The 27,776-nt window shown below is 30.9% G+C and overlaps 1 protein-coding gene across 2 annotated transcripts; it reads right to left on the bottom strand.

The window, feature by feature from the left end:
* Positions 1-13: 13 nt before the first annotated feature.
* LOC109599169 (transmembrane protein 184B) lies at positions 14-27,776 on the bottom strand. Of its 2 annotated transcripts, none has more exons than XM_020015116.2 (8): positions 27,594-27,776; positions 25,766-25,943; positions 4,875-5,040; positions 4,466-4,724; positions 4,060-4,229; positions 3,766-4,007; positions 3,625-3,709; positions 14-1,132 (listed from the first exon to the last, which is right to left on the bottom strand). In XM_020015116.2, the coding sequence occupies exons 2-8, from the start codon at positions 25,940-25,942 to the stop codon at positions 927-929; spliced, it is 1,305 nt and encodes a 434-aa protein (XP_019870675.1). In that variant the 5' UTR covers position 25,943; positions 27,594-27,776; the 3' UTR covers positions 14-926. The 2 variants fall into 2 exon arrangements, with proteins under 2 accessions (XP_019870675.1, XP_019870676.1); XM_020015117.2 differs by lacking the exon at positions 14-1,132 and adding an exon at positions 1,380-2,387 and having other exon boundaries at positions 27,594-27,772.

The following is a 27,776-nucleotide window of genomic DNA, read 5'->3' as shown; positions in this document are numbered from 1 at the left end:
TAAAAAACGAAAGTATTGTCACAACAAAGTTTTATTATAAATAATAGATAACAAAATATAAGTAATATGTATACAATAAAAAAGTAATTATAAACGTAATTAAATAACTTTGGTTTTGATTTTTAAAATTGCACATTCGTCTACACTAAAATAATTGAAAAATGGTCAACAGACAATACCTCAAATTTGGTTATATTATATTCATGATCTTTTGATATCACACTAATATTAATGAATAATTCGACTATATGCAACATCAGAGGTAGAGAATAAAGTATTTGGTTGCCATATCCAAAATGAGGAAATATTCAAGTGAACATCAGAAGGTAAGAATCCAAGCTGTTTTGATTTTTGATCCACTTGATTAAACACTTTCGGTTTTAATACAACTATTCTAAATTTAATAATTAATAATACTAGAAAAAACTGCGTAAGTAAAGTATAAATATTTTAGAATAGTTATATTTGCGCTTGCAACAAAGAAATTGTTGGCAAAAATATATAAGTATCCATTTATAATCGTACAGAATTTGCAACCACTGAGCTGAATGTCAGTTTTGCAAAATTTGCTGTACGAGTCCAGCAATTTGTTTCAATCGCTTGGACTAATACTAATGAATGTACAAGTACAAAAATATTTCATATTAACGATAAAAGGAATGTTATGTAAGGTAAATTGTGAAATATCCATATAAAAATATATATGTAGCATGTCCTGGCATCAAAACATGTATTTTTTGCTGACTTAAATTTGAAAAAATACTCGCAAACGCATCTTTACAAAGCAATCCAATTTTTTGCATAAAACTTGTCGAACCTATATAACATTTAAAACTTCGCAATTTACCTTCACTCAATTAGGATCTCAAAATTGATAATTATATATCTATCTATCTATTCCAAATATAATTTTATTTATGATACATTTAATTCTCTTCGTCGGAACTAAGGAGCATAGTCTTCTCAGTATAATTGTGAGTATTTATGGTCGACACTCGTGGTCCAACACTGATCGGTGGCCTAGACGGGTTGTCCAAACTGTTGTACGACTGGGGCACAGTACCACCACTAGGACTCATTGGATCATCCGGGTCGTAAGTAGATAGTCTCATACCTCTTCCATTTTTACCACCTTCAAAAATACATCGTCACAACTATAAAAACCATACTTTTGTGTATATTCATAGACGGTATATATTTTGTTGCATCGTGTTTTAATCATGTATTTGTATATATTAAATCTACTAATCGGAAATAAAGTACACATACAAATATAAATAAAAATAACACTAGAATGTTTTAATACAAACAATAATATACGTAATCAAGCAGTACGACATTAACATGCAGCTGGAAGAAATAAAATAAAAACACCAAGATATATACACACCAAGCCATTTATTAAAAAAAATGATAGGTACAAGGTATAATAAAATATTAAATAAAACTACGTTTCATAAGAATAAAAGTTAAAATAAAAAGATACAGCGGTATATACAAAATAAGTAAGTACTAAATAATACAGCAATAAGTATCACCAAAATAAAACATAATAAATGATTCCAAGTCCAAAACATAAAATTGGGGAACGAACATAAACATTCACTAGTTTCACTTCCGATTAAATTTTAGTCTTGGAAGCATCTAAAAATATTGGAAACTAATCTATAAATACGAATAGTGTAATGTATTATTTGATCACGTATTTCCTGTTAATTCGTTATACACAACCAATAACTGGAACAGGTCAAACCAACAGAAAAGTGCGCGAACTTAAACCACTTCCGTGTGTAACATGGTTAACAATAAAAACAGTTACGGACGGAATTAGTTTGGTTTTCTCCAGTGGCGATAACAAATCTAACGTCTACTATAGAAAACTGAATTTATCACATTTTAGGGTTTGTCTTTCCAATTTTTCACAAAATATTTTTTTTTTTTTTTTGTTCTGTCTAAACGGTAAAATTTTTGTACAAATATACAAGTAAGTTTATTAACTAAATTGTGCAATAGTTTACATATTAAGGCAACGAAATACACCCATTATGGATAACCGTATTTACACAAAGAAGGCTTATATGTATAATTATTTTAAAATTAGCTCAAAATATCATCATAATGGATGTCATTCCGTCGGGAACTGTTAACGTTATAAAGTAATCTTCCCGCGGGGAAAACTGCTTTATAAAATTAGCCCTGAGAAAATGAAATGTAGCAATGTTATAGCCTATCCGTAGATAAAATTAAATTATTGGTAAGTAATATGAACAATTTTGATTTCTAGTACAAGGCTAGCACCGTATGCGGGTGGGCCATGCAGGCATGCTAGGTATCACTGTTTCACTAGCGACATCACAGCCTCTCATATGGTTGATGTGAGATGACTTCTGCAAAAAGCAACAATTTACATGCAAAACACATTTACAAAAAAATATATACTATCTACTATGTCTAAAATGTTTAAATTTCTGACTTTTATTATTTTTTTTATGAATAATCGTTATGTGAATAATGTTTATTTGATTCAACCCTATAAGATTATAAGTGAATCCAAACACACTGATGATTACTTAAAATCTTAAGATATCAGTAGCCACAAATAATTATTTTTCAATCAATTTTATATTGATATACGTTTGAAATGTCTAAAATCTTCTGACTTTGATTAAATTTTATTACTAATAAAACCCTTTGCTATTGTCATGTGAATAACATTTGTCTGAATCAACCCTATAAGATTATGAGTGAATCCAAACATTTACTTAAAATCTTAAAGATATATTTAGCTACTAATAGCTTGAGACGTTTAAAAATTTAAACAACAAACTTTGGTTATATATTTTTTACTGATTCAATCCTTTGTTATTGTGGTCATGTGAGTAATATTTGTGTTATTCGGCCCTATAGGATAATGAGCAAACCTAAACACAATTGAGGATTACTTGAAGTGTTAAGAATATCCTCAATTATGATTAATTTCTATTATAAGCAGTTTCATGATGTCATCTCTTATATCTAAAATATTTATGAACTTAAACAACATTTGGATACATTTTTTACCGATAAAACCCTTTGTTATTTTGGTCATATTAATGATATTTGCTTGACTCAACTATGTAAGATAATAAGTGAATCCGAACAAAATTGATGATTACTTAGAGTCTTCAGGATATCCGCAATCATTAATAATTACTATCATGATCAATTTCATGCTGTATGCACCAATAAATGTTAACTATGGCCGCGTAATGCAACTCAATAAATATCTGCGGCTCGATGTAGCATATCAAGAATTATTTAATCGTTCCATACATTCCTATGTAAAACATTCTACAATAACCATTCGATTATGCTAAAATAAACGAAACAAACCTCCCCATTACACAAGCCCCGAAGCCAGATCCCGGCTTTAATATCGAACATCTGCTATGAACTTGAACCAATTCTAGAAATAAATGCGTTGCATCGATCCGTGCCATCGTGCACACATCGGTCAGTTTTCCTGAATATCCAAATATGTTACTGTAATCCCGGAGGTTTGTTTCGAAATTGAAATGAAACGTGCAACGAATATACGAAACTGTGCATTCCACGGCTAATTAAAATAGTAATACCCATCCTTACCTGAACTGTACTGTGTGTACTGTTGATACTGGGGATGGAAATTGTGGATGGCATCGGTCATAATATCCTTGGGGTTCATCGTTTCCTACAACAAAGAGGTAAATTAACACTGCACCAATTAGAAGTTGGGCTATTTAATACTTTGAGACTGCTGGAGATGCTTTGCATGGTGACGGACCGGCCGTTGGAGTCAGTCACACAACCCTGGGCGTAAACCCGATAGGGGAAGGCGTAACGCAAAGCCACCGCCGCACAGAACATCTCGATGCAGATCAAGAAGTTTTGGTAGCCGGCCGACACGGTACCGGTGGAAGTGCGGGTACCGTTGCTGTCGATGATCGGGGAGATAACGTCAGCCTTTTCTAGGATAGCTAGGCCCACTCCTAAAATTTTAATTAAGTCACTTATAGTCGAAACAATTGGTTAGTTAGTCACCTTGCCAGAAGGATAAGAAAATGACGGACTTCACAGTGAAGAACTTCAGCACGGGCTCGAAGGGTGTGAGGAGATCACGTGTGGCGAAGTAAAACAGGAACAGTCCATACAGGGCAAGAGACACAGATATATTGTATATTATTGTGATGTACAAGTACCCGCCGTCAGGACTGAAAACAGATAACCAACATTAGCCTATTGTCCTCGGGGACACAAAGTTATGACGCTGCAGCCGTAGTTTCAGCGTCTCTGGGGACGTCGCGTAAATTACAACTTGCTGAAACTAGGCCGAGTGTACATTATCAGAGCACTCCGGTAAATGCAACCAATTACGACTTGTTGAAGTCATAAATTGTGTGCATTTATGCACGGCGGTGCGCACACGCGGTCATTAAAACTTTCTCACCTCCAATCGCCGTCCCGGTAATGTCCTGAAACCTGCAGGAAAATGATGACAAATGCCATCACCGGCTTGACCAAGCAGAATTGGAGTGTGGCTTGTTTGCAGAACCGCAGGAAACCGATAGTGTACGTTTTCCCATTCAAACAGCAAGTTCCGTATAGGCAATTGGACTTGATGGGTTTCCCTCTGATTTCCGACATGATGTTGCTCTCACCGCCCAGATATTCATAGCACAGCGACAGGAAATTGTATATTACAAACGCTGCAACACGAAACAACAAATTTTTAAAGGAAAAGGTTGTTTTTCAAATAAGATCATACATATTTATGTATTGACGATAATTAATATTCGCGACGAAATTTCTCCCCATCTAATGGAATTCGCAAACAAAACACATTTACTTTCGCTCACCTTCATAACAATCTCTAACGGTAAAGAAATAAACGTAGTAGCTCTCTTTGTTGAACCAGAATAGGCTCAACCATGAGTAAATCGCGTAAATGGGCACGATGAACAATATCCTAATGATCCATCTTTGTTCCGCCGGATTCGTATACCAACGAAGGTGGTGATATATCTGAAACAAATTAAAAATATGATATAATTTACTTTACAATATAATATATAGATAAATTTGTTGATCTACAAAGAAATAAGAAATTCATAAAATATATATAAAATGAAACATAAACTTGCTTATTAAAAAACTATAGAAACTAGAAAACTTCTACTGCCACGCGATGCAAAAGTACTTTTAAAAATATAAAAGTATGTAGTAGTTTTGGAAACATTGTTCACAAATAAATATAATAATTTTATATTTTATATTTTTATTTAAAATGTAATATAATTACAATTACTGTTACCATACCATAAAATACAGTTTTTTTTATTAGCTATTATGAATATTTTATTGCTTTTTTAATAATTTGAAAAGTTTATTTAAATTACAGCATATACACTGTCGCTCATATGTAGAGCAACTTTAAACATTTTCATTTTTCTTGATAAAAATGTATGTTTAAATATCCATATTATTGTGTATTAATTTGAAAAATATTCAAGGGCCAAAAGTAGACCAACTTTAAAATAAAACAACTTTACGTACATTTAGCCTTCTTTTATTTAGTATCTAGTAACATTCCATTATTTTTAATAACTTCTAAACATCTTTTCTTCATTGATTTTGGTAGCTTTTCAATATAATCGTTCGAAATTTCTTTCGAGTGATTTTAAACTTCTTCGTAGAGTTCTTGCAGTCAGTCTTTTTGCGGGCATTTTCCTATCGATTTCGTCGTTTTTCATTGGATTGAGGTCTAGGTTTTGTGCTGGGCAAGGCATGACACGTACTCTTTGAGAAGCGAACCATTCTTTATCTAACTTAGACGTATGTTTCGGATCGTTGTCGTGCTGGAAGGTTCACTTTAAACTGATGTCACCTTCGTCAAATGGAAGCATATGACTCTAGAGAATGTCCCATGCCAAACCCAGAAAAACATATCAAACCATGACGTCTCCTCCACCATGCTTCACAATGAGTTTTGTGTACTTGGGATTATACTTTTCATTAATGTGTCCTATGATGAAATACCATCAGATTTAAATAATTAGAGCCGACTTTCATTGGAAAACAAAATTGTTTTTCATTACCCATCTGTCCAATTCATATGTTCTCTTGCAAATAATAGTTTCGCTATTCTATAGTTTGCAGAAATGAAGGGCTTCTTTGTTGGTTTTCTACCATAGAGACCAGCTCTTTTTAGTCTTCGTTTTATGGTGGTACTCACCAACATAGTGAGTTTGTTTATTTTTTGATTTATGCGGGATATGCTGATAAAACTGTCGCGAACTATTGCTAATCTAAAATACGAATGAAAACAATTAATTTCATTTTACGTTTGTAAATTTTATTGTTTACAAGAATATAATTTTTTTAATTTTTAAAATGTAATTTAAAATGTAACATAATTATATACTTTTAAAATGCTGTTCCCAAGCCATAAAACAATCAATATTTGAGTTCTTTGAAATAGATTATTGACAGTCTAAAAGTTTAATGAAACATGAACTTAAATTCACATTTAAAAAGCAATTTAAAACAAGATATTTACAGTTATAAGCTATAAAAAATCGACATTTGATTTGACTTTGTCTCGATATATGTCACAATAAGTAAATTATAAAAATTTACAATATTCGATCGGCTGAAATAAAAATAGAATCATGAATCGTTCATATCTCAGACAACCGATTAACTAGATCAATTTCATCAAGGTTAAATAAATAGTTGTTGTCAAAGTATAAATCGTCATCGCCCACATTAACATTTAAACTATTACGCAGTCCCTTTTTCAGTTCGGAACCTCCGTCACAAAAGAAGATCCCGATTTCAACTTTTACATCCGGCTCGGTCCGCCGCGTTATATCACGAATTTGTGATACTTCCATTGTAAATGTTGATTTCGTAATATTTAAACCGCATCATGTCGGTCGATATTTCTCGTTGGCCACGCGAAGAAATCGCGCACATTCGTTACGTAAATGGACTAATATTAAAAATGCCTGACGGTTATTGTCTGTATAATGCTTAATCGATGCTCATCGAATAACTAACGTTTTTTTAATGGTTTCCCGGGCAATAAAAAGTCAAATGGGAATGGCAGAGGACACCCAAAGTGACAATTAATTGTTGAAACCTTTTAAACACCCTCGTCATTAGGACGTGGGCGTAAGTCCGAAGTTTCGTCGCATCAATTTTTCACGCAGCATCCACGATGATTTCCCAAACGCGTACGTGCTGCCGCTGCTGTGCAGATAAAAATTAACTCGACCGCGGATTATTTAGAGGACGTTGAATCCAAACAGGATTTGCACCGGTCCGGTTCGACCCTTCAAGGTTCTTCTCGTCTCGACGTTCGATCCGGAGCGATGGACGAACGACTGCATTTCTGCAATAATTTATTGTCAATGGGGATTTTAAAACTGGGCCAAATTCCGCGAATTCGCGACAGTCCGGCGTGAATTTTAACGATGTAAAATGCCGGAAAGTGTTTGCATGTTGGCGGAGGTGTTAGTTATAATTTTGGGTATATCGCAAGATTGCACTAGAAGTTTACAAGGCTTTTATCTATGCAGAATTTATAATATTCAGTGTCGCGAATACACTATCCAATTTTAAACACACATGTATAATGTGGATAATAATTAGGTTTATTAGTACCAGAAAAATTAAATGTAACTAAAAAGTAAAAAATAAACTGGAAAATGTACATACATAATAATTACATTCAAATTACTTAAGAGATAATGAAAATGAATGTTCATTTGCAAAACAATGAAAATGCATATTTAAAAGAAAAGTTTGTAGTTTTATCAAAGTTAGTGATATATTTGTTACTTAATAGTAACTATATTTATTTACCACTGTTATCTGAATCTGAATTTAATTAAAAAATGTATACAGTATGGCCCATTCGAAAGCGGGACACCGTCATAAAATTTGTATTTTTCGTCCGATTTAAATATATATATTTTTTTTCAATTCTATAGAAACTGTGTAATTGAACGGTGGATTGGTGGAAGTAAATACAATTTATGTATTAATACTATTAGTATAAGTATATTATTATTAGTATAATATTCCAATATTCTTGAAAATATGTACTATTTTTGACAGTTTATTCCATAGACCACTTGATTAAAAAAATAATTTTTAAAAGTGGTATAATTTTTAGTTTTTCCACAGAATTATGAGTAAGCATAACTTTTTTGTGAATTTTAACATATATCCATTTCAGTGATGCTTAATCCAGTGGTGTAGTTATATTTTCTATATATTTGTTAGTATGATTTCCTCAATTTTATAAAAATAACACTCTAGGTTTTGGTTTTGAGTCAAAAAACGTGACATTTTGTCTATAAGTCTATTTATGTTTAACAATTTAAAAGGAGTTTATCAAACTTGAACAAAAAATACGAATTTTATGGACATATTCCTCTTTCCACATTGTATTTTTTAATTATAATTAAACATCTTTCCAGGAAAAGGTCAGATAAAATATTAACTAAAAGAAAATTTTTTGATTTTAAAAAAGTTAATTAATAACATAGTTACAACAATTTGATAACTTTTTAAAGAAATAAGTCATAAAAAAATCAATTAATTAACAAATATAGAGTTAATATCTACCCAGATTACTATAAATTTATATATATGATAGATTAGCGACTGTTAATCTGTCTTTTTAGTTTGATTAAAACACTAAATTCACAATAATACGCTTTATTACAACAAACGTACTTTAACCCTCGACATCTAAAGCTTGACTGCCTGGTTCTTTCTTAAGAACTGCCCCGAATATTAAATGTAAACAAATACTTCAGATTTGCTTATAAAACAAAACTAGTCTAAATAGATGTGAGCACGTCGCATCGGTCCATCGGTGAAGGTGATGACGTAAGCTAACACGGCCTTCCTGACATGTGCGGCGTCCTCGCGCCTTCCGCAGTTTTGCAAAGATTCACCTGACACCGGTAATCTGTAAACATTATAACAGCAGTACAAGCTCAAAATATATTCGAAGAACTAAGTCTAAACCTTATTTCATTTAACAAAATAGACTGTTATGCGGCACAGTTAACAATCACTAGAAGCTCAGAGGCGGCTCAACCATCAATAGGTCTGTTACACCCATGACTCTCAAGTGCTATCAAAAGATACCATATTCTAGCCAGGAGCTCAGAGGCGGTTCAACCACTACCAGGTCTATTACCCGCTTGTCTCACAGACCCAGAACACAACAATCTAAGCCTGCAGAGCAGGGACCTTAAAAATAGCCTGCCGAGCAGGGACCTTTAAACATAGCCTGCAAAGTAGGGACCTTAAACATAGCCTGCAAAGTAGGGACCTCAAACATAGCCTGCGACGCAGGGACCTTAAAAATAGCCTGCCGAGCAGGGACCTTAATCATAGCCTACTAAGCAGGGACCTTCACATATAGCCTGATACACAGGGACCTTAAACAGCCTACTAAGCAGGGACCTTTACACACATTCACACATCAATCTTATTAAATAAATCTATATCCATCATACCTTATAGAATTTCTGTATCTGGCCAGGTTCGTAACTGTTCATGCGCTGCTATTGTAGTTCTACCTCGGCTGCCAATCCTTCGGAGTGCGTACCTCTCATTAGGTAAACAATGCGTTACCTCAAAGGGTCCGTGATACTTTGGTTTCAACTTTCCTCTATTCGACAGCTAATAGCGACATCTAATCCTAACGAACTTGCTTTTGTATGTAGTTCGGTTGACAATTCCAGATCAAAAATGTTGAAAATCGGATAAGAAGTCAATCGTACATTTTCACATTTACATGTCCATTCAAACGATTTTCCATCACGTAACAGTGCAGATATTGGTGCTGTTAAAGTAGCAAAGTTTTTTCACAAGATGTCTAAAATATCCAGCTAGTCCTTTTTCGATCACACCTAAATATTTCACAGATGTTTGGAAAAAGTTACATTTTTGTATATTTAAGGGCGTCAGTGTCCTTTCTTAAGTTCTTAAGACGTTCTTGAACGGGTCGAGCAGGGCACAACACATCATCAACATAAACAAACGTAATATCGTCTTTAAGTGGTCCAAGGGCTTTATCGATGGCACTTTGATAACACGATGGGGAGTTTATAAAACCAAACGGCATTCGATTGTACTCGTAAAGTCCATCTGGTGTCACAAAAGCAGTTATATGTTTTGAATTCTCTTCTATTTCAACTTGGTGAAATCCCGATTTCATATCAAGAGTACAAAAATATACAGCTTTGGCAAGGGCGTCAATCTGATCTTGTATCCGTGGTAGAGGATAATTATTACGTAATACTTTTTTATTTACGTCTCGATAATCTACACATAATCTTGTGTCTCCGTTTTTCTTTTTGACAAGGACTATTGGGCTTGCATAAGGAGATTCACTTTGTCGTATTATTCCACTCTCAATTTGTTCTTTTATTATTTGTTTCACTTGTAATCTTTCGCCATATGACAAATGACGGGGTTTATAGGCCACTGGCTGTAGATCACGTAATGTTATTCTTAACTTGTTTGTTGTTACTGCGGCCGGTGTTTGACTTATTCCATTTTGGATTATTGTTTTTATTTCCTTAATAACCCACTCGTCCAGTCCTGACAAATTTAAGTCATTTTCTTCAAACGCGTATATAGCACAAATTCGTTGCCTATCACTATTATCATATACAATGTCTACACTGTTTGCATTAAATTCAATTTTAATACCTGGTCGTTTTAAAACATCAAGTCCAATTAAAGCGTCAACATCACATCCCGGAATTGATCCATCTGGCACAATTAGAAAATCAATTTCTAATGTCATGGTTGGTGTACACATCACAACACTACTGCGACCCAGAGGCTTCATAACACAATTTCCTACACCAGACAGTATTTGGCAATCCGGTTGAATTTGCAAGTCTAAGGCTTTCGCTATTTTTTCGTGAAGTATTGAGACATCTGCACCTGTGTCTACTAAGTATGCTATTGAACTGATCATGGAATTGTTAGTAACCGTAGCTGATGGAAATGAACGGATAAAACGAGTGTTTTTTTGCCAGGAGCACTCGTTTTGATGCCTCATGTCATTGTTTTTTACTATAGCATGTATCTTCTGAATGGCCATTCATTCTACAGATGTTACAAAACTTATTTGCTGAGGTGTTGTTGCCAGACGAAAAATTTCTTTGATGTACTCCAGAAGGACCCGGCTGTACCTTTTCCGACATATTCTGTACTTTTTCCGCATTTTTGCAATCCACTGCTTTATGTCCATAGCGTTGACATCTTCTGCAGTTTCCTTGAAACGAACGCTGATCACGAAAGCTATACGGTCGTTTTCGTGACAATTCACGCTCTCGCACACCAGCGTTCAATTTATTCGCATCACAGGTAGCCAACAGTTTTAATAGTTCAGAATCACATGTAGGAGCTAGCAAGGAGATTCGATTTTTCACTTCTGTGTTTTGAATATCGTATTCAACAAGACTTAACACAACATTCCATGGAAAGTCTGAATAAAATCTTCTAATTGCTGTTAATTTGGCGTTACCGTATTCTACTAGTGAATCAAAACTTGAACTCTTAATTGCTAAACAATTTCTGATACGAGTAGCAGGAGTACCTAACTCAGGAAACGCAATTTCAAAATCTCGTCGAAAAGAAGCCCAATCTCTAATAATAGGTTTCCAATGTTGATAAAAGCGTGCTGCACGTCCTCGTAAAGCATGACCAGCTTTTAAAACAATAAGAGTATCGGATATTTCCAGCTCCTGTTGGATCCTAGCAACATCATCCATCCACTCAACCATAGTAAACGGTGTATCATCTGGGTCAAAACTGGCAAGTCGAAACTGCGCCGCCGCGGCACTTACACCTTCTGATACTGAAGCGGAAACAGGTTGCGTCTGCGCAGTCACCCTCAATGTTGCTTGAGTAGTTTGGGCGTTGGCCATTGTCGACAAAATTTCCATGATTTGTTTTTGGAAACTGTTGTTATTTTCTTGCTGCATTTTAAATAACAACGCCATATTATTGTCTGTCTCCGATACACTTTCGGTAATGTTCACAACGTTCGGACTCACTGCGCGGTCGCGTTTTTCACTATTGTCTGCCATTGTTCGTTCACAAAGAAACACAAAAAAAAAAAAAATTTTAGGTCCTTTCTTCCGGAAATAATTCACGAGAAGATATCCTTTATCCCACTTCTGATGATAGATTAGCGACTGTTAATCTGTCTTTTTAGTTTGATTAAAACACTAAATTCACAATAATACGCTTTATTACAACAAACGTACTTTAACCCTCGACATCTAAAGCTTGACTGCCTGGTTCTTTCTTAAGAACTGCCCCGAATATTAAATGTAAACAAATACTTCAGATTTGCTTATAAAACAAAACTAGTCTAAATAGATGTGAGCACGTCGCATCGGTCCATCGGTGAAGGTGATGACGTAAGCTAACATATATTTAAAACTACTATATTACTTTTACAAAGAATTTAGGAACTAGTGAAAAAATGTGGAAGATAAACAATAATATTCACAGAGAAATGTCAGAAAAATCCCTAATAAGGATATTCATTTGCAGAACTATACAGATCGAAACGCGTTTGGTTAATAAACAAAGAGTTTTAAGAAATCCAATATTTTCAATCAATAATTAACCGGATCACTATCAATTTTTATATATTTCAAACTATTAGCTTACTTATCATAAAGATATGTAAAACAAGGCACGTAATAAAAAATAATTTAAATAGATCTTGAATTTTTCATTACAAATTATAATCAGTTACATATAATAAATACAAAATCTTTATTATTCTAAATATTCAACAAATTAAATTTAGTTTTGAAACCTTGTATTGATGATTTTTTTATTACTATTTAGAGTAACAACTTTATTATGATTGTATTTAGTAGTACCATAAGAATTATAAACATTATAAACATTATAAACATTATAAACATAGCAATTAAGAACTGAATTTAAATAAAAAAAATGAAAAATAAACGTAGATTTTAAATAAGTACATAATCAAATATATATGATAATTTTAATGAAATAACATTCATAGGAAAATGTCAGATAAAGTACCAGTAGAAGATTATTTATTTGCAAAACAGTGTAAGTGTATATTTAGAAGAAAATGTTATTGATTGGGAATAAATACATAATCAAATATATATGGTAATTTTAATGAAACAACATTCACAGGAAAATATCAGAAAAATACGTATTAAAAGATATTAATTCACAAAACATTAAAAATAAATATTTTAAATATAATCTTAGTGATTACTTTCAGATAAATTTATTCAGAAATATGTATTTTATATATTTTATATTTGATGACAAATAGATAATTTTTCAATTTAAAATTATAACTTTTTTATATTATAGGTTTCGCACAGTAAAGAAAGAATAATTTAATTGTATTTTCTATATTACAATTATAATCACTATCGTTAATAAAAAAACAAAACACTTATTCTAAACACATCAAAAATATAAGTTATATTTAAACTACCGAATATATAAATATAAATTTAAAAACAATATTATTAAAGTCTATTAGTTACTAAGTTAATGAAAAAGTATAAAATTGTTAAAAAATTATTATTATTTGTTATTATTATTTTTTGAAATCAACCAAATGTAGATATTTCAGAGTAAATTTTAAAAAATTGGGCTTTTAAACCTTAAATTAGTTTTTCTCCACCAGCTTTCGAAATACTAATAACACCAAAAAATTAACAACTTGAGACAAATTGTACGTTTGAAAGGTTTGTGGTGCTATAAAAATTAGGCAATACTGTAATTATCAGTTATTTATAAAGTTCAAAAATGTCATGATATTTTGCACTGATGAAATATTAATTTTATAAAATCCTGGTATTTATCAATTTTTATATATTTCATATTATTATTTTACTTATATTAAAGAGATATGGCACTATGTAGGGAAAGGACAAATTAAAATAAATATATCATAATTTTTCTTTATTATAAAAAATCTATTCTACTAAAAAATGAAATAAATAAACAAAATGTTGCCAAATTTAATTTTGTGTATATTCAGACTTTGGATAAATGCTATATCTGGAAGTTTCTTAATCGTATTTGGAGAATACAAACATTCCTTATCGATAAATAATTATCGACACATAAATGCACCTATATTTGACTGAAAATGCCAGACAAATCTATTTACTCATTAAAAAAATTAAGAAATTCCGTAATTCAATATTAGAAACGCAATTTCGAACAAATCCCCATTAAAAGTAATAAACATATTTGTCCGTAATCTTACAATTACATCTAATGGATTTTTTCACACGGATTTTCCCGCTGAGCAAAAAGACCGGCAACATAAAAGTAATTAATTATTGAACAAGTTATCAGATAATCGAAGCGTCGAATGAAAAGAATGGTAATAAATTGAACAATGCTCCTCATAGCAATTACGTTACATTAATTACAACAAGAAATATTTTTAATCCGAAACCAAAAAAGGCGATTTCGCAGCAGATGAAGCGTGATCGTCCGGTGAACGATCTCTCGCACGATAAATTCCACGTATAGAAATAGAGTCGAATGCAAACAACTAAAAATAATGGGACGGAAGCGTCTTCTGCACCTAAACGAGCCGTCGTGCAAATGTTGCGCCCGTAATGACTGTTTGTTCGGTTCGACTTTCAGCGAGTAACGTGTGCCAGGCGTCGGGACGCCCCGGGACCGATGTTTTTCGTCCGACCTTTGGCGGTAATGAGGGGGGGCCGGTTGTTTGCCACGCGCAAACATTTCAAATCCGAAATTAAATTCGTCTCCGGTGGCGGCCACCGGAATAATTTCGCAATTGTCAACTGTAATCAAGGTTAAAACCTTCGGAAACAACGACGCTGATGCTGCAGCAAGTTTTCAGGAATTATTCTTGGCTCTGCAGGGAAAAACATCAAGTATGTTGACGTGGTACAAAATTGTATAAACTCAATGTAGTCGTTAAAAATTCGTCTGTAATTCAGATGGGACTCTAACGGGACACGCAACAACATTGTCTATTGAATTGAGTTGGCCTGTTGATTCACATCATGTCGAACAACCATGAGAATGTCAGTAGAAAAATGATAATTTAATTATTAGGGTTCCACTAAAGGTAAATTTTTTCCCATCGACCAACGCCACTTACCCAACAATGATTACCAATTGTTTTAAAAAACAAGAACATAGTTTATACAGGGTGGTTCTTAAATGGTGGATAATTCCTTCTTAGTGTTGTTAAACACTATTAAAAATTAATAATTTGATAAAACAAGCAGTAAAGAATCAACGTCTTAATAGAACTATTTGTCAAAATTCTTGTATTTAAATATATACTGAAGTTTTATTGTAACATATTAGTTCGGAAATAATGAGAAGATATTTGAACTGTTAAAATTATTTAACAAGAAGTTCCTAGCCAAAAATAATGGTGACAACATCGTTGATATGTGACTCGAATTATTTACATAAGCGATTTTTAGATTTGCAACAAACTCACAGATGTATTCGTACCCTGTATTAAAAATAAAAAAATAATAATTTTAATTAAAAATGTAATTGCAGTAGAAAACAGAAAATTAAACAATATTGAGCATAAAAATTATTAAAGATGTCTTTCCAAAAGGGAAATATTTTTTAAAATCTTATTAGGTTCTTATATTAATATTCTTTATTTACTTTTGTAATGTTATAATTATGTTATATCAGTTTAATAAGTAATTTACATGGAAGTTTATTAATTCTCAAAATTAATGACATAATTAGTAGACAGCCTTAATTAAATAAGATTTTCGAGGGTTTATGTAACGGCTATTTATTCCCTTAGTGTATCATAAAATTATTTAAAATATTGTGATGATTTAATCTCTTTAGAAATCAATAACAGCGATTTCAAAAATTAAATAAAATCCAAAATTATAATTTCCTATGTATATAATTAGATATTTCTTTTATTCATTATATTTATTGAAAAGACATAACTTTTTTGCAAAAGGTATTTAAGTTTTGTTCAAATGTTGCCAAACAAATAAATTGACTTATTTATACAAGGTTTATTTTTACACACTAGGCATTTTGATATTAAAATTCTGTAGACTAAGTTTTTATTTTCTATTAAAATGGAATTTTTGGCAACACAAGCATAAAACAAATATATTAAAATAAATATAAAAACATCACATTCATCATAAACTAAGCCTCAAAGGGTATTTGTTAAATAGAAATAACAACATATCGAATGTTAAGGACGCTTTATAAAATACTATGAAATGAGATTCAATCATGTAGTTAAAAATAACAAAACAGTTTTTAAAACTTTAAAAATAATAAAAAATTGGATAATCAAGAATGATAAATTAGAAATGCAGAAAATATACATAATATGATATTGACAATTAATTCTCTTTATTTCATAATCAATGGATCCATATTTATTAATTTTAAAAATTATGCTTTATGTTTTATGTTAACATCACAAATAAAGCATCAAAAGAAAATTATGTATTGAATTAATTCGTTGTTAATTATTAATCAGGCAAACGACTTTTCTGTAAGCCAGGTATAAAAATATTGTAACGTCAAGTAACGTGAAAATTTATAAAATTCAACATTATGAGTAAAAAACAGAAGAATAAGAATTTTGGATGTAAAAATTAAATACGTTAAAAAGATCATTGTTAATTGTTTATAACCGTAGCCTTAACAATCATATGATTTTGATAAAATAATAATATTTTAGGAAAAGGACTATCAGTGATAGGAAAAATCTTGAGAACTAAAAATGAAATATGTGTCCAAAATTGTTAATTATCAAAAATAATTTTAAAACAATTCAACCAAATTCATATTTTTCACTCCATTTCAGGTAGAAAAATTTTCTTATTTTTGATAAGTTAGTGAAAAGAAATAAAAGGTCAAATTTGAAAAAAAATGAATAAGAATTGTAAAAATGTTTTTTGTTACAAGGAAAAACAATGGTATAATATTTTTCATTAAAACTGTTTAGTTCAAATCCTGTAAAATAATAATGTACATCAGAAAACCTTCATTAAAATATCTGGAGTGTCATAAATATTATAAAAAAGATGTTTTTTAATAGTTCTCGACCGTATACCTAATCTGGATTATTATATTTAAGATATACCGTTGATATGAAGTTTTTTTCTTAAATTGAACCGAGACTCTCCCCCATAATTTTGTTGTCTTACGTATAATACGATGTTTAAATTCCTATGTCAGATCAAAAAGAGAAAAGACTAGTAATACAATAGATAATAATTTAATTAAATAAATAATAAATCAAGTAAAAAATCACGGGAACAATACCGATGCATCGGTAAAAATCTTGACGTTGGCCCATTGACATCAGTCGAATCTTAGTAATTATCTTCGTCGCAGTGTAATAATGGGACGCCACGCGGCAGTTATCCACGTTTCCGCGTTAAATGTCGTCAGATACATGTGCTAACGTCTCACATTGCCACGTAACTCGCGTCCTCAACCTTTCAAGTGAATTACCGCACTGGGAAAACTTAATAATGACATCACGGTTAATGTTAATACGTACAAACTTCTTTCGGTATATTTTTATAGGCGAAATTTATTCGAATGTCGGTCAAGTACAAATAGTGGCGGACAATTCGTAATGCGGAATTCTGTTTTAATACCGATGTGGTATTGGAACACGCAAGTTTTGTTCATCGATGTGTCGAAGGCCTCCTCTGAGTTAATTGCAGTGTACAAACGGTTCATTGTTTCAACGAACTTTTCACTTAACTGTGATGGTTTTGTGTGATGCGTGTTCTTAACGCTGAGACGCATTACTTTGCACATGCAAATATGCAAATAATATTAAGGTTGATAAGATAAAATTGTCGCGTATGTGCGTTAGATTGTTTGGCAATAATTTTTTGCACATATTTGATTAATGTTGACACAAAATTTGTGAGACTTATAAACGTATCATTAATACACCATTAGTTTCTAATGACATATTAATGACAATTCTAATTTAGAAAGATTGTAGAAAATTGATAAAATTAATAAATAAGAGGTTAAAAAATATAAAATAAATGATTTGTATAAAAATGTTATAAACGAGAATCATACAGAAAATCTCTACTTATTTAATTACTGATATTTCCCTTTATATAAATTAACATACAAATAAAATAATACGCAATATGTCGCAATATATGATAACAAATTATTATCAGGATTTAAAAATGTCATTCTAAAACCACTAGTTTGCTTATTTTAAAAAAATCCTACGGAGGGTAGACAGAAAAAAAAGAATTTATATTTGATCATTTAGAATAGTTAATATTCTTTTTAAAAAACAAATAACATCACAACATTTGATGATTTTATAAAGTGGACAATGGTCTCTCTAGTGGCTGATGTAAAAGAAGTATACAATGTAGAAAAAATGAAGGAAGGTCAAAGAACTCATTCTTTTGTACTTTATCAATTGAACAAATTGAACAATTTTAATTATCCCAATATTTAATGTGTTACCACAACTTTATTTTTAGAGATAAGGCAAAAGGACAAAACAAGAAAAGAAAATTGGGAACATAAATACGAAAAATTAATAAAATAATACAAATAAAACAAATAACAATAAGGAAATTAAATTAAATTTAATTAACTTCCTCAAATAATAATTAATACAATAATTCGACAGGTGAAGAAATATTTTGTTTTTGGAATTATTTATGTTTATGTTTAATTTTACGTATTTTTTAAAACAACGTATTTTATGTTTATAATTTTCTTTATCAGAGATAATTATCAATTATGGGAGAATCCACATTCTCTACTATAATTAATCTTATTCGTTTCACGAAAAATATTTATTTATTCTGATAACAAAATAAATTTATACGTTTTTTTTAATATTACCATTTAATTCATGTATTTTTATCAAAGTTAAAATTTAATCCTAAAAAATATTTATTATTTTTGTGGATCATATATTCAAAATATAAAAGTCATTATTCATTATCAACATTAATATTTTCAAAATTATTATATTCATTTTTTAAAGAAAATTTAAAAATATTTAAATAATTTGTAATAATTGATAAACAAAAGCAAAATTAGGAACATAAATATAATAAAATAATACAGACTCATAATAATAATGATAGAAATAGAATGTTCTCAAATGGTTAAAAAATGCGGAAACCTTAAGAGAATTCGTGTTTTTATTACATAAACTCAACAAGTACACTAAATTTTTATAAAATATATATATAAAAAAGTATGAGAATGGAATTAAATATTTAAGGAATATAGTAATATTTAATCACATTAATTATTAGTGATATATATATTTTTTATATCATTTTGTGTGGGATTTTAATAAATATTTTTTAAGAAAAATATGATACTCCACTGCATTTTTTCCTTAAAAAAATACTTTTATTACCTTCTAAGCAAAATATATTTTTTCCACCAATAACAATAAAAGACATTAATTCCTATGCGTAATCACATGGTTATCATGTAGCAATTAATAAAAGATACAATTTTGCTGATCCAAAAAGCGTATTTAAAGTAAAGAAAAATGGTATATATAAGTGTATATTTTTAATAAGTTTAATTTACACAATTTTTAAATGAATTTTAGGGAATACAATAATTTTTAATCACATTACCAGTGTTTTTATCAAATATAAATGAATCCAGATTAGTAACAACATAATAATAACATAATAATAAAATTTTAAGAATCTTTAACGTTCTTTAATATTTTAATTTAAGTTAAAAATTTAAATATATAAACATATTTATTTTTTTAGAAACATTTTGTAACATAATACTTACAAAATAAAAATTATAAATATATTTAAAATGTAAAATTCCAACATAATTCATTATCCATTTCAATAAATTCAAAATTATATTGCTCTTTTTTTAAAATATTGTTTAGTTCAAGAAAATATCAAATAAATTATTTAAATCATTCAAAAAAAAACTAAAAAACAAACAAACATAAACAAAACAATATAATGAACTTAAATAATTAAGAAAATAAAGTATTACAGATAACAAATAATGACAGCTTTCTCAACAGTTGAAGATAAAGTTAGAAACAGATTAGTAATTAGAAATGTGGAAATTAACATATAATGAGAGTTTGTATTTATATATTACATAATAAGTCTTTGAACTCGTCCAAAATATGTTGAATAAATTTAATAGATGTAAGAATGTTTTTTCAATAATTACCTTACATAAAATTTTATACATTTTATTAGTAATTTGTTGTATTGTTATGTTCAATTTATTAATTTCTTAAACAAGAAATTTCTCTTATTTAACTCGTTTTATTTTAAACTGCCTAAGATTTCTTAATGAACTTTGGAGGATATAATAATTATTAGACAAGCTTTATATATTGATAATTATCTAAGCATAAATATCACAGTAGTTATTAATGCTAATTAATATCACAAAATGAAATTTATTATTATGGAATCAAATAAACAAAATAGTCTCTTAAGTAATATGATAATGACTTTACAGAATTACCTAATATGATTAAATTTTTTTATAGAACCATTAGACCATATATGACAACACTTAAAACAGAGAAAGTGATCAATTAGTCACTTTCCAACGTCAACAACACATTTATTTGAATAAATTCCTGATAACGCCACCATGGAAGTTTATTTCTTCCGAGTGAAACAAAAATCTACATACTGAGAAACATTTGCAGCACATTACAACAGTATCATTACATAATATTCCTCTTTGTACTCCCATTTCAAATCTCCTGCGTGTTGTGCACAGTTTCCAAAACACATATCTCATCATCATCGCATATACTTCCTGCCACATGCAAATCGAACAAATTACAAATACGCAAGGGAAATCAATGTAGAAATGCACAAAATCCCATTTATATACAGCAAAACGGACTGGCATCCCGTTCAATGGCGTAAAAACGGCCTCTGGCATTCGGAAAATGTCTGTAACCAGTCTCGCAGCGGTGAGAGTGAACCGAAGATGCGGATGGAAAGGTCACTGCCGAATACGTATCGGCTGCTCTCTAGGAAATTCACTTTCAGCCGCGATGATAATTTAACTTTTTACTGACGGCGTGAAAGCCAATATCGGAACGCACAATATTTTATATGTATGAACAACAATAAAAATCAGTGACTCATAGTTCATAAAAAATAATTTGTAAGATTTCATATAGTTATTTTAACGAACTACATTTTTTAAATTATGTATTTCAATTAAAAAATAATTGGTTTAAGGCGTGTGAAATTTTTACTTAAACTAATTTCTAGAATTATTATGAATTAACTGTGCTACCATAGCTCTACTAAATAAATTAATTTGAATACTTCATCCAAATAATATAAAACCACTACACACTTATTCAATCAATTAAAATAAATTTGGTGACATTGTGTCAAAATCTTGTTTCCGAACGTTTTCCGATCGAATTTTCCTTGAACGTTGGTTTATCGACTTAATTACTTCCGCCGCCTCTGTTGTATTATCCCCTGGATCGCATCTCCTTTCATTTCCAGTCGTGCAATTGCTTTTCGCCGGTGGATGACGGAACAAGTGGGATTATTAAAAATCAATACCATTATTTACGTAAAACGTATTGACAAATTCGAATGACGTGGCGGTCAGCTACTCCATTTATACAACAACATTACTTTATCTATTTTATGATGAGAACTAACACTAACTAAGAGTAAGTACAAAAACCAGCGTCGCCTAAGTAAAATTAATTAACCAAAGAACAAAGCTCCACTCCATTAATTCCCGGCAACGTAATTGCACGTTTGATGGTGCAACGAGCCAGAAAAGAGAAACACAACCGAAAGCCACGTTCTCACGTGTGCTGTGTTCTGTGCAATGTATCTCTTTCTAATGATGCACACAAGTCGTAATTGTTGCGGCCCAGAACCATGATACACTGAATATAAGGTAGGATATTGCGCATGGTGGGCGGTGCTTACTTTAGCGCGAATACGTCACGCGTAGAGTAGGTTTTGAACTGAACAATATGATTTTGACCTATAATCTGCGAATTACTATGCCCTTTGGCAATTTTGTTTCAATAAGCATTATTAAAAGTAAATAGTTGAATATACATATTAGCTTACGTCTTCACCTTCACCGATGGACCAATGCGACGTGCTCACATCTATTTAGACTAGTTTTGTTTTATAAACAAATCTGAAGTATTTGTTTACATTTAATAATCGGGGCAGTTCTTAAAAAAGAACCAGGCAGTCAAGCTTTAGATGTAGAGGGTTAAAGTACGTTTGTTGTAATAAAGCGTATTATTGTGAATTTAGTGTTTTAATCAAACTAAAAAGACAGATTAACAGTCGCTAATCTATCATACATATACTTATTTAACATATGTACGGTATTCTTTTCGGCGTTTTGTTTCTGTGTGTATTGTTTTTTACATAATTTCTGGATTAAATTTGTGTATTAAAGTGATAAAAATGCGGTGTGCTGTTGTAGGATGTAATTCTGACAACCAGTCTAAACGTAGTCCTATCGGAAACGTTAGATTTTTTAGATTTCCTAAAGACAATAATCTATGCAAAACGTGGTTACATCTCACAAAGAGAAAAGACAAAGTAAACACAAAAAACGCTGTAATGTGTTCCAAACATTTCTGTGAAACTGATTACAAAGTTATCTTAAAACATATCCTTCTGGGTTACACTCCTAAAAATTTTCCCGCACTGAAAGATGATGCTGTTCCTACGCAAAATTTACCCCAATCAGTTGTACAATCACCTTCAACTTCTGGAGCTGGAAAAAGAAGAAAAGTTGCGTACAAAAAAAGAGAAACAGCACGTTTTATAAAGAACATGCTTGAGGCTGAAAACACGTAAGTTTTTGAAATATCAAATTGTGGTGGTGTGTTGATTTGATTGTATGAGACTAGCTTATCTTTTTGCTTAACAGGGTTGGGGAAAGGGCAGCTCAGCCTGTAGTTAGTAATGATTGTAAGGTGGAGGAAAATTTAGATAATAATATGGTAGTGGAATCAAATATTACTTTGGAAAAGGGTAATGGTTTTTCTATAAATCATTTATCATATCATTTGCTTATGTGTTAAAAATTTTAGTGTTCAAACAAACGAAACATGGAAAAACTTAGATGACCTCGCACTTGAAAATGAACAACTTAAAAAACAACTTGCTGCAATTAAACGGGTTTTTAGTGAAAATGACGCTTTACAAAATTTGGCAGGGTTTGTTTGTTACAAGCTAAAAGATTCCACCTTACAAAGTCCAAGTCAATCATGGTCATGGATTGATCACCTCACTGAGGGTGGTTTATCAAAACCGTCGTTAAGTTTTATGTCTCAAGTTGAAGAATTAAACAAAGTGTTTCTCGAAGTTAATGGTGAACTCATAGTAACCGAAAAACAAAATTTTATCCATGATCTTTTAATGAAAAGTAGTAAAATTGATTGTCCTATACAAGCAAAACAGCTTTTTTTTAGAACTAGAATGTTCTTCAGAATTAAGGAACTCAACAGGGCTTTAAGAGACAAATCAATCGGCAAAAGAAAATGGAAAAAAATTGTTTCGTAGATTCAAGTGTTAGGTTTTTATGTTTTTTGTTCTATGTTTACCTGTCAAAATGTATTAATAAAAATTTATATTTAAAACCATGGTTGGTTATCCTTATAAACTTTAATAAACTTTATTGTAATAAACTTTTAAGTAAAAATTTTTTTACGGCAACAGTAATGCATCTTATAGCACAGTTACGCTAAATTTTTTTATCTTTAATTTATAAAATATGGCATAACAAGCATTTTTTATATTAGATTTTTTTGTAAACTATGAAAATAAACACATTTCTGAGAATATTCGTATAAAATTCATATCTCCGTAATGCAAGTTACTCTACGCGTGACGTCATGCGCGCGGCCGACCTAAAATTGAACACGGGAGTATCCGGCACTGGCCCAGAACCATCATCCGTGGCGGAACATCATCTCAGGAGACGTGCGGACCCAGTCACGTTATCGTGATCCGTGCCATACCGTGGCGGCGGTCGTTGACTACAGCAAAACAAAATTCATAAAATTGTGCGTGCGGAATGGTCGAGAACGGGTTTATTTTCCTTTTCTAGGGTCAGGGAATGGAGTCGTAAGAGAATATCTAAAATACTTCACAAACTATCATAACATATTAAAACTGTCCCCACATTTAGATATTATGGGGACAAAAGATTAATGAATTAAATTAAAATACCACAACCAATTGATTTTTATGAATTAACTTGACATTTCTAATCTTGGTCCTTTAGTACCCAAAATTTTTTAAATACCTAACCTAGAAAAAGGAATATGGATCTTTTGTTCTTCTTTAACGTTTACAAGTTCAAGGATTGGAATGACAAGAGAATATATAAAATCCTTCCCAAACTACCAAAACATATTAAAACTGCCCCAAATTTAAACATTATATGAAGACAAAAAATTAATGATTTAAATTAAAACACGGCAATCAATTGATTTTTATTAATTAACCTGATATTACTGATCTCGACCCTCTACAACTGAACATTTTTAAAAAATCCAATGATGTAATTATTCAAAGCTTGATTTTATGGATATACCTTAGTCTAATCTTGATTCTAACACTGCTAAACATTTTGGACAATGCAATATGAGAGAAGGAAGATTGGTTTTGAACAAACTATTATTTTTAAACATTTCCAGTGTCAAAGAATGGAAAGTCAGTAGAGGAAATTTAATCAAATGTTAAGAGAAATTTATTTTTAAATAACTACATCTAAAGTTACATATAAAAAGGATAAATCTATATAAACAATAAACATATTAGAACACAAATTAAATTTTTAAAAACACATATTCTTATCAAACATTTAGATATCACAAAAAACGTTATCATGAATCGTTATCTAATCAACAAAGAACTTACACAAATACTTAATATCAGTAAATACAGTCCACAATTTTGGCAAAAGTGAACAATTTTTACTTATCTTGTGTGTAGCTTATATTCCACCAATTTTTCAACGAATAACTTTAGACTTGATAAGAAAAATAGAATTCAATCCGGAATCCGGATACAGATTTCATCACATTCGAATCCCAATTGTCTAAATCCCCAGTGATTTGCTCCGAGAAAAATCTCCGATCACATTTGAACAGTCGTTTTGCCACACATATTTCCAAATCAAGATCCGCTTGTCGATGTATCTCACATTTACAACGCCGCGATCAATGTTTATGGCCACGGAGCTATAAATTTCATTTCAGACATTTACCGCCCGCAGAAGTCGTGCTAATTGACGAAAATCGATTCCTTTTTATTTGCTTTAAGTCTCATTAACTTGATCGGCTACAAAAACACTTATGCAGCATTAATTACAACAATACAAATAAACTGGGCAGCGGTCAAGTTGTAATGAATTCTCGTATTCCATGTATCGCAGTCCGTGCGGAAAATTTAAATTGTCCGGTTCAGTATGAATGAACTTTTTGTTTTATAACGGCCGCATCTTGTTAAATAACACGCTTTGTTGTCGGCGACGCGGTCGGCATTTTAAACGTACTTGGTAAATTTAACGTAAACCAAAACAAATTACGTTTATGTTGTTCGTTTAAAGTCACAATTTCCAATTGTAAAAATCTTGATTAGCTCACCTGTTTACAGGTGAGGAAAAGGGCGGCGCTGACGAAAAATCCAGCTATACCCTGGGCGAGGGTCGTCTGCAGGAATATCGGTTCGGAGGGTTGGGAGTGCACTTCCGTAACCTGAGGGGCAGTCAGGTTGGAAACCGCCGCGGTTCCGACCAAATTACTAGCCACTGTCGATGACATTCTGCAAAAGGAAAAAGATTTTGTAATAATTATTATATTTTGTATTTACAGGGGCTGGGGCACGTGAGGAATTTTATCTCACGTGCTGCGGATTTTTTGTCAAAGCTTTTTAAGCTGCTTAAGTGTAATTCAATTTATTGGGTTGTTATATTCAAATATATGCTCAAATGTATATTGGTTGTGGTTAGCAGGAATTTATGTATAATCAATTATTTTCAAAATTATTGATTAGATTAGAACTTGTTACACTCTCTGGTCAAAACATAATTTTCTTAGTGATAATTTATTCTACAAATTTACATAATAATACGACAAATTTTTACCCATTGATACCTGAACGATTTGTAAATATTTTGTGTTTATTTACTATTGTGTGACATTGACAGTAGACCTTGTTTAGTAAGCGTTATTTAGACCTGCACATAACCGTCCTTTGTTAAATTTATGTTCTGAACGTGTTCTACATTCAATTTTCATGTTACACTTCTAAATTCTATTATCGATAGAATACTTGACAATAATAAATAAATAAATTTTTAAATTAATGGATTTGTCTTATTATATATTTATTTAGATAATCATTTATTAACGCGCATACTACATAAAATTATGAAATGCAACAGAATATTTATTATTACACAGATGTTAATGATGTAATAGATTTATTTATTTTTTAAGATGATTTAACATGTGGCTCCATAAATGAAGTTATTTTAATTACAAAATAAAAACTGATTAACAAAGTATTTGTGTAAAACAGAATTAATAATAGTAATAGTAAATTAGTAATTTGTACATATAAGAAAAATGGATTGTAATTTAAAATTAAAGAATATATAATATCAGTTCATCAAAAAGTGTTGAGGTAAATAATCACGAATAAAGAGGTTTAACTTGTTTTGATTCAATAATGTCCTTGTAAGTTTATTCAAAACAAGAAAATCCTTTTATTTTTCAAATTCAAATAAACTAAAACCCAATGGGTAGACAAACACAAATTCTGCTCTCTATTCCAAGGTCCAGCATCAATTACAGATATTGGATTCTTTTCCATTTCAATGAACACTTATTGAAATTACTTAATACAAATACAATTCTTTTATTTTTACATTTTTGTTAAAAAAATTAAATGAGAGTATAATACAAGGGTTATTAAAACAACACAAGCTGATGTTTTGGTTTTTGTATTGATTTTTGTAGTGGCAAAAGTGGAGAAATCCTCAGAGACAACGTTTAGCAAAAATACGACTATTAAATCATAGATTTCGTAAATTAAATGACGCATAAAACAGGTGTAGTTATCTCAGCTAATTTTCCATGAATTTTTACAATTGCAAAAGAAATCTACATAGCTAAAATCCCATCATTAACATTGTTCACAATCTTATGATATTGCATTTAGTAAATCATCACAATATTATAATAAGATCATTTAAAACAATTAAAATACAGTTAAACCACAAATAAACAATAACAGATAATGTTTATGGGAATATGCAAAGAAAATAAAGATTAGCAGTAATCAACCAATACAAACAACGCGTAGAAATCGTAGAACTCGTAACAATTTATAATTTGAATCATCAAATAACCCCGAAAACAGGTATTATATATGTTAAAAGTGCAAGGATTTGGCATATGGTCCTCTCACCTGTAAATCTCAGTTTTGATCCCCGGAAAATTAGCTAGACAGTGTACTTGGAACTTGAACTTTACTGACACAACTTTCAAACAACACTAGGGCACTAAATGCACTAACATTTTGCATTATTTGCGCCCCAAATAGGGCATAATTTCGCAATGACAACAGACACCAACTAATACTGACAAGAAT

Source organism: Aethina tumida, chromosome 2, assembly GCF_024364675.1.
Source record: "Aethina tumida isolate Nest 87 chromosome 2, icAetTumi1.1, whole genome shotgun sequence".
In the NCBI taxonomy this organism is placed as follows: domain Eukaryota; kingdom Metazoa; phylum Arthropoda; class Insecta; order Coleoptera; family Nitidulidae; genus Aethina; species Aethina tumida.
The sequence above is the reverse complement of the archived record's forward strand: the minus strand, read 5'-3'. Positions and strand labels throughout refer to the sequence as shown.

Bases quoted from the DNA above. Each gene is read 5' to 3' on its own strand.
- LOC109599169 (XM_020015116.2), bottom strand. From the start codon at position 25,942: ATGTCATCGACAGTGGCTAGTAATTTGGTCGGAACCGCGGCGGTTTCC. The intron at 5,041-25,765 runs GTGAGCTAATCA...AATTTGTTTCAG, and splicing joins TTTTCCTCACCTGTAAACAG to ATATATCACCACCTTCGTTG. The intron at 4,230-4,465 runs GTGAGAAAGTTT...ATCTGTTTTCAG, and splicing joins TACCGGGACGGCGATTGGAG to TCCTGACGGCGGGTACTTGT.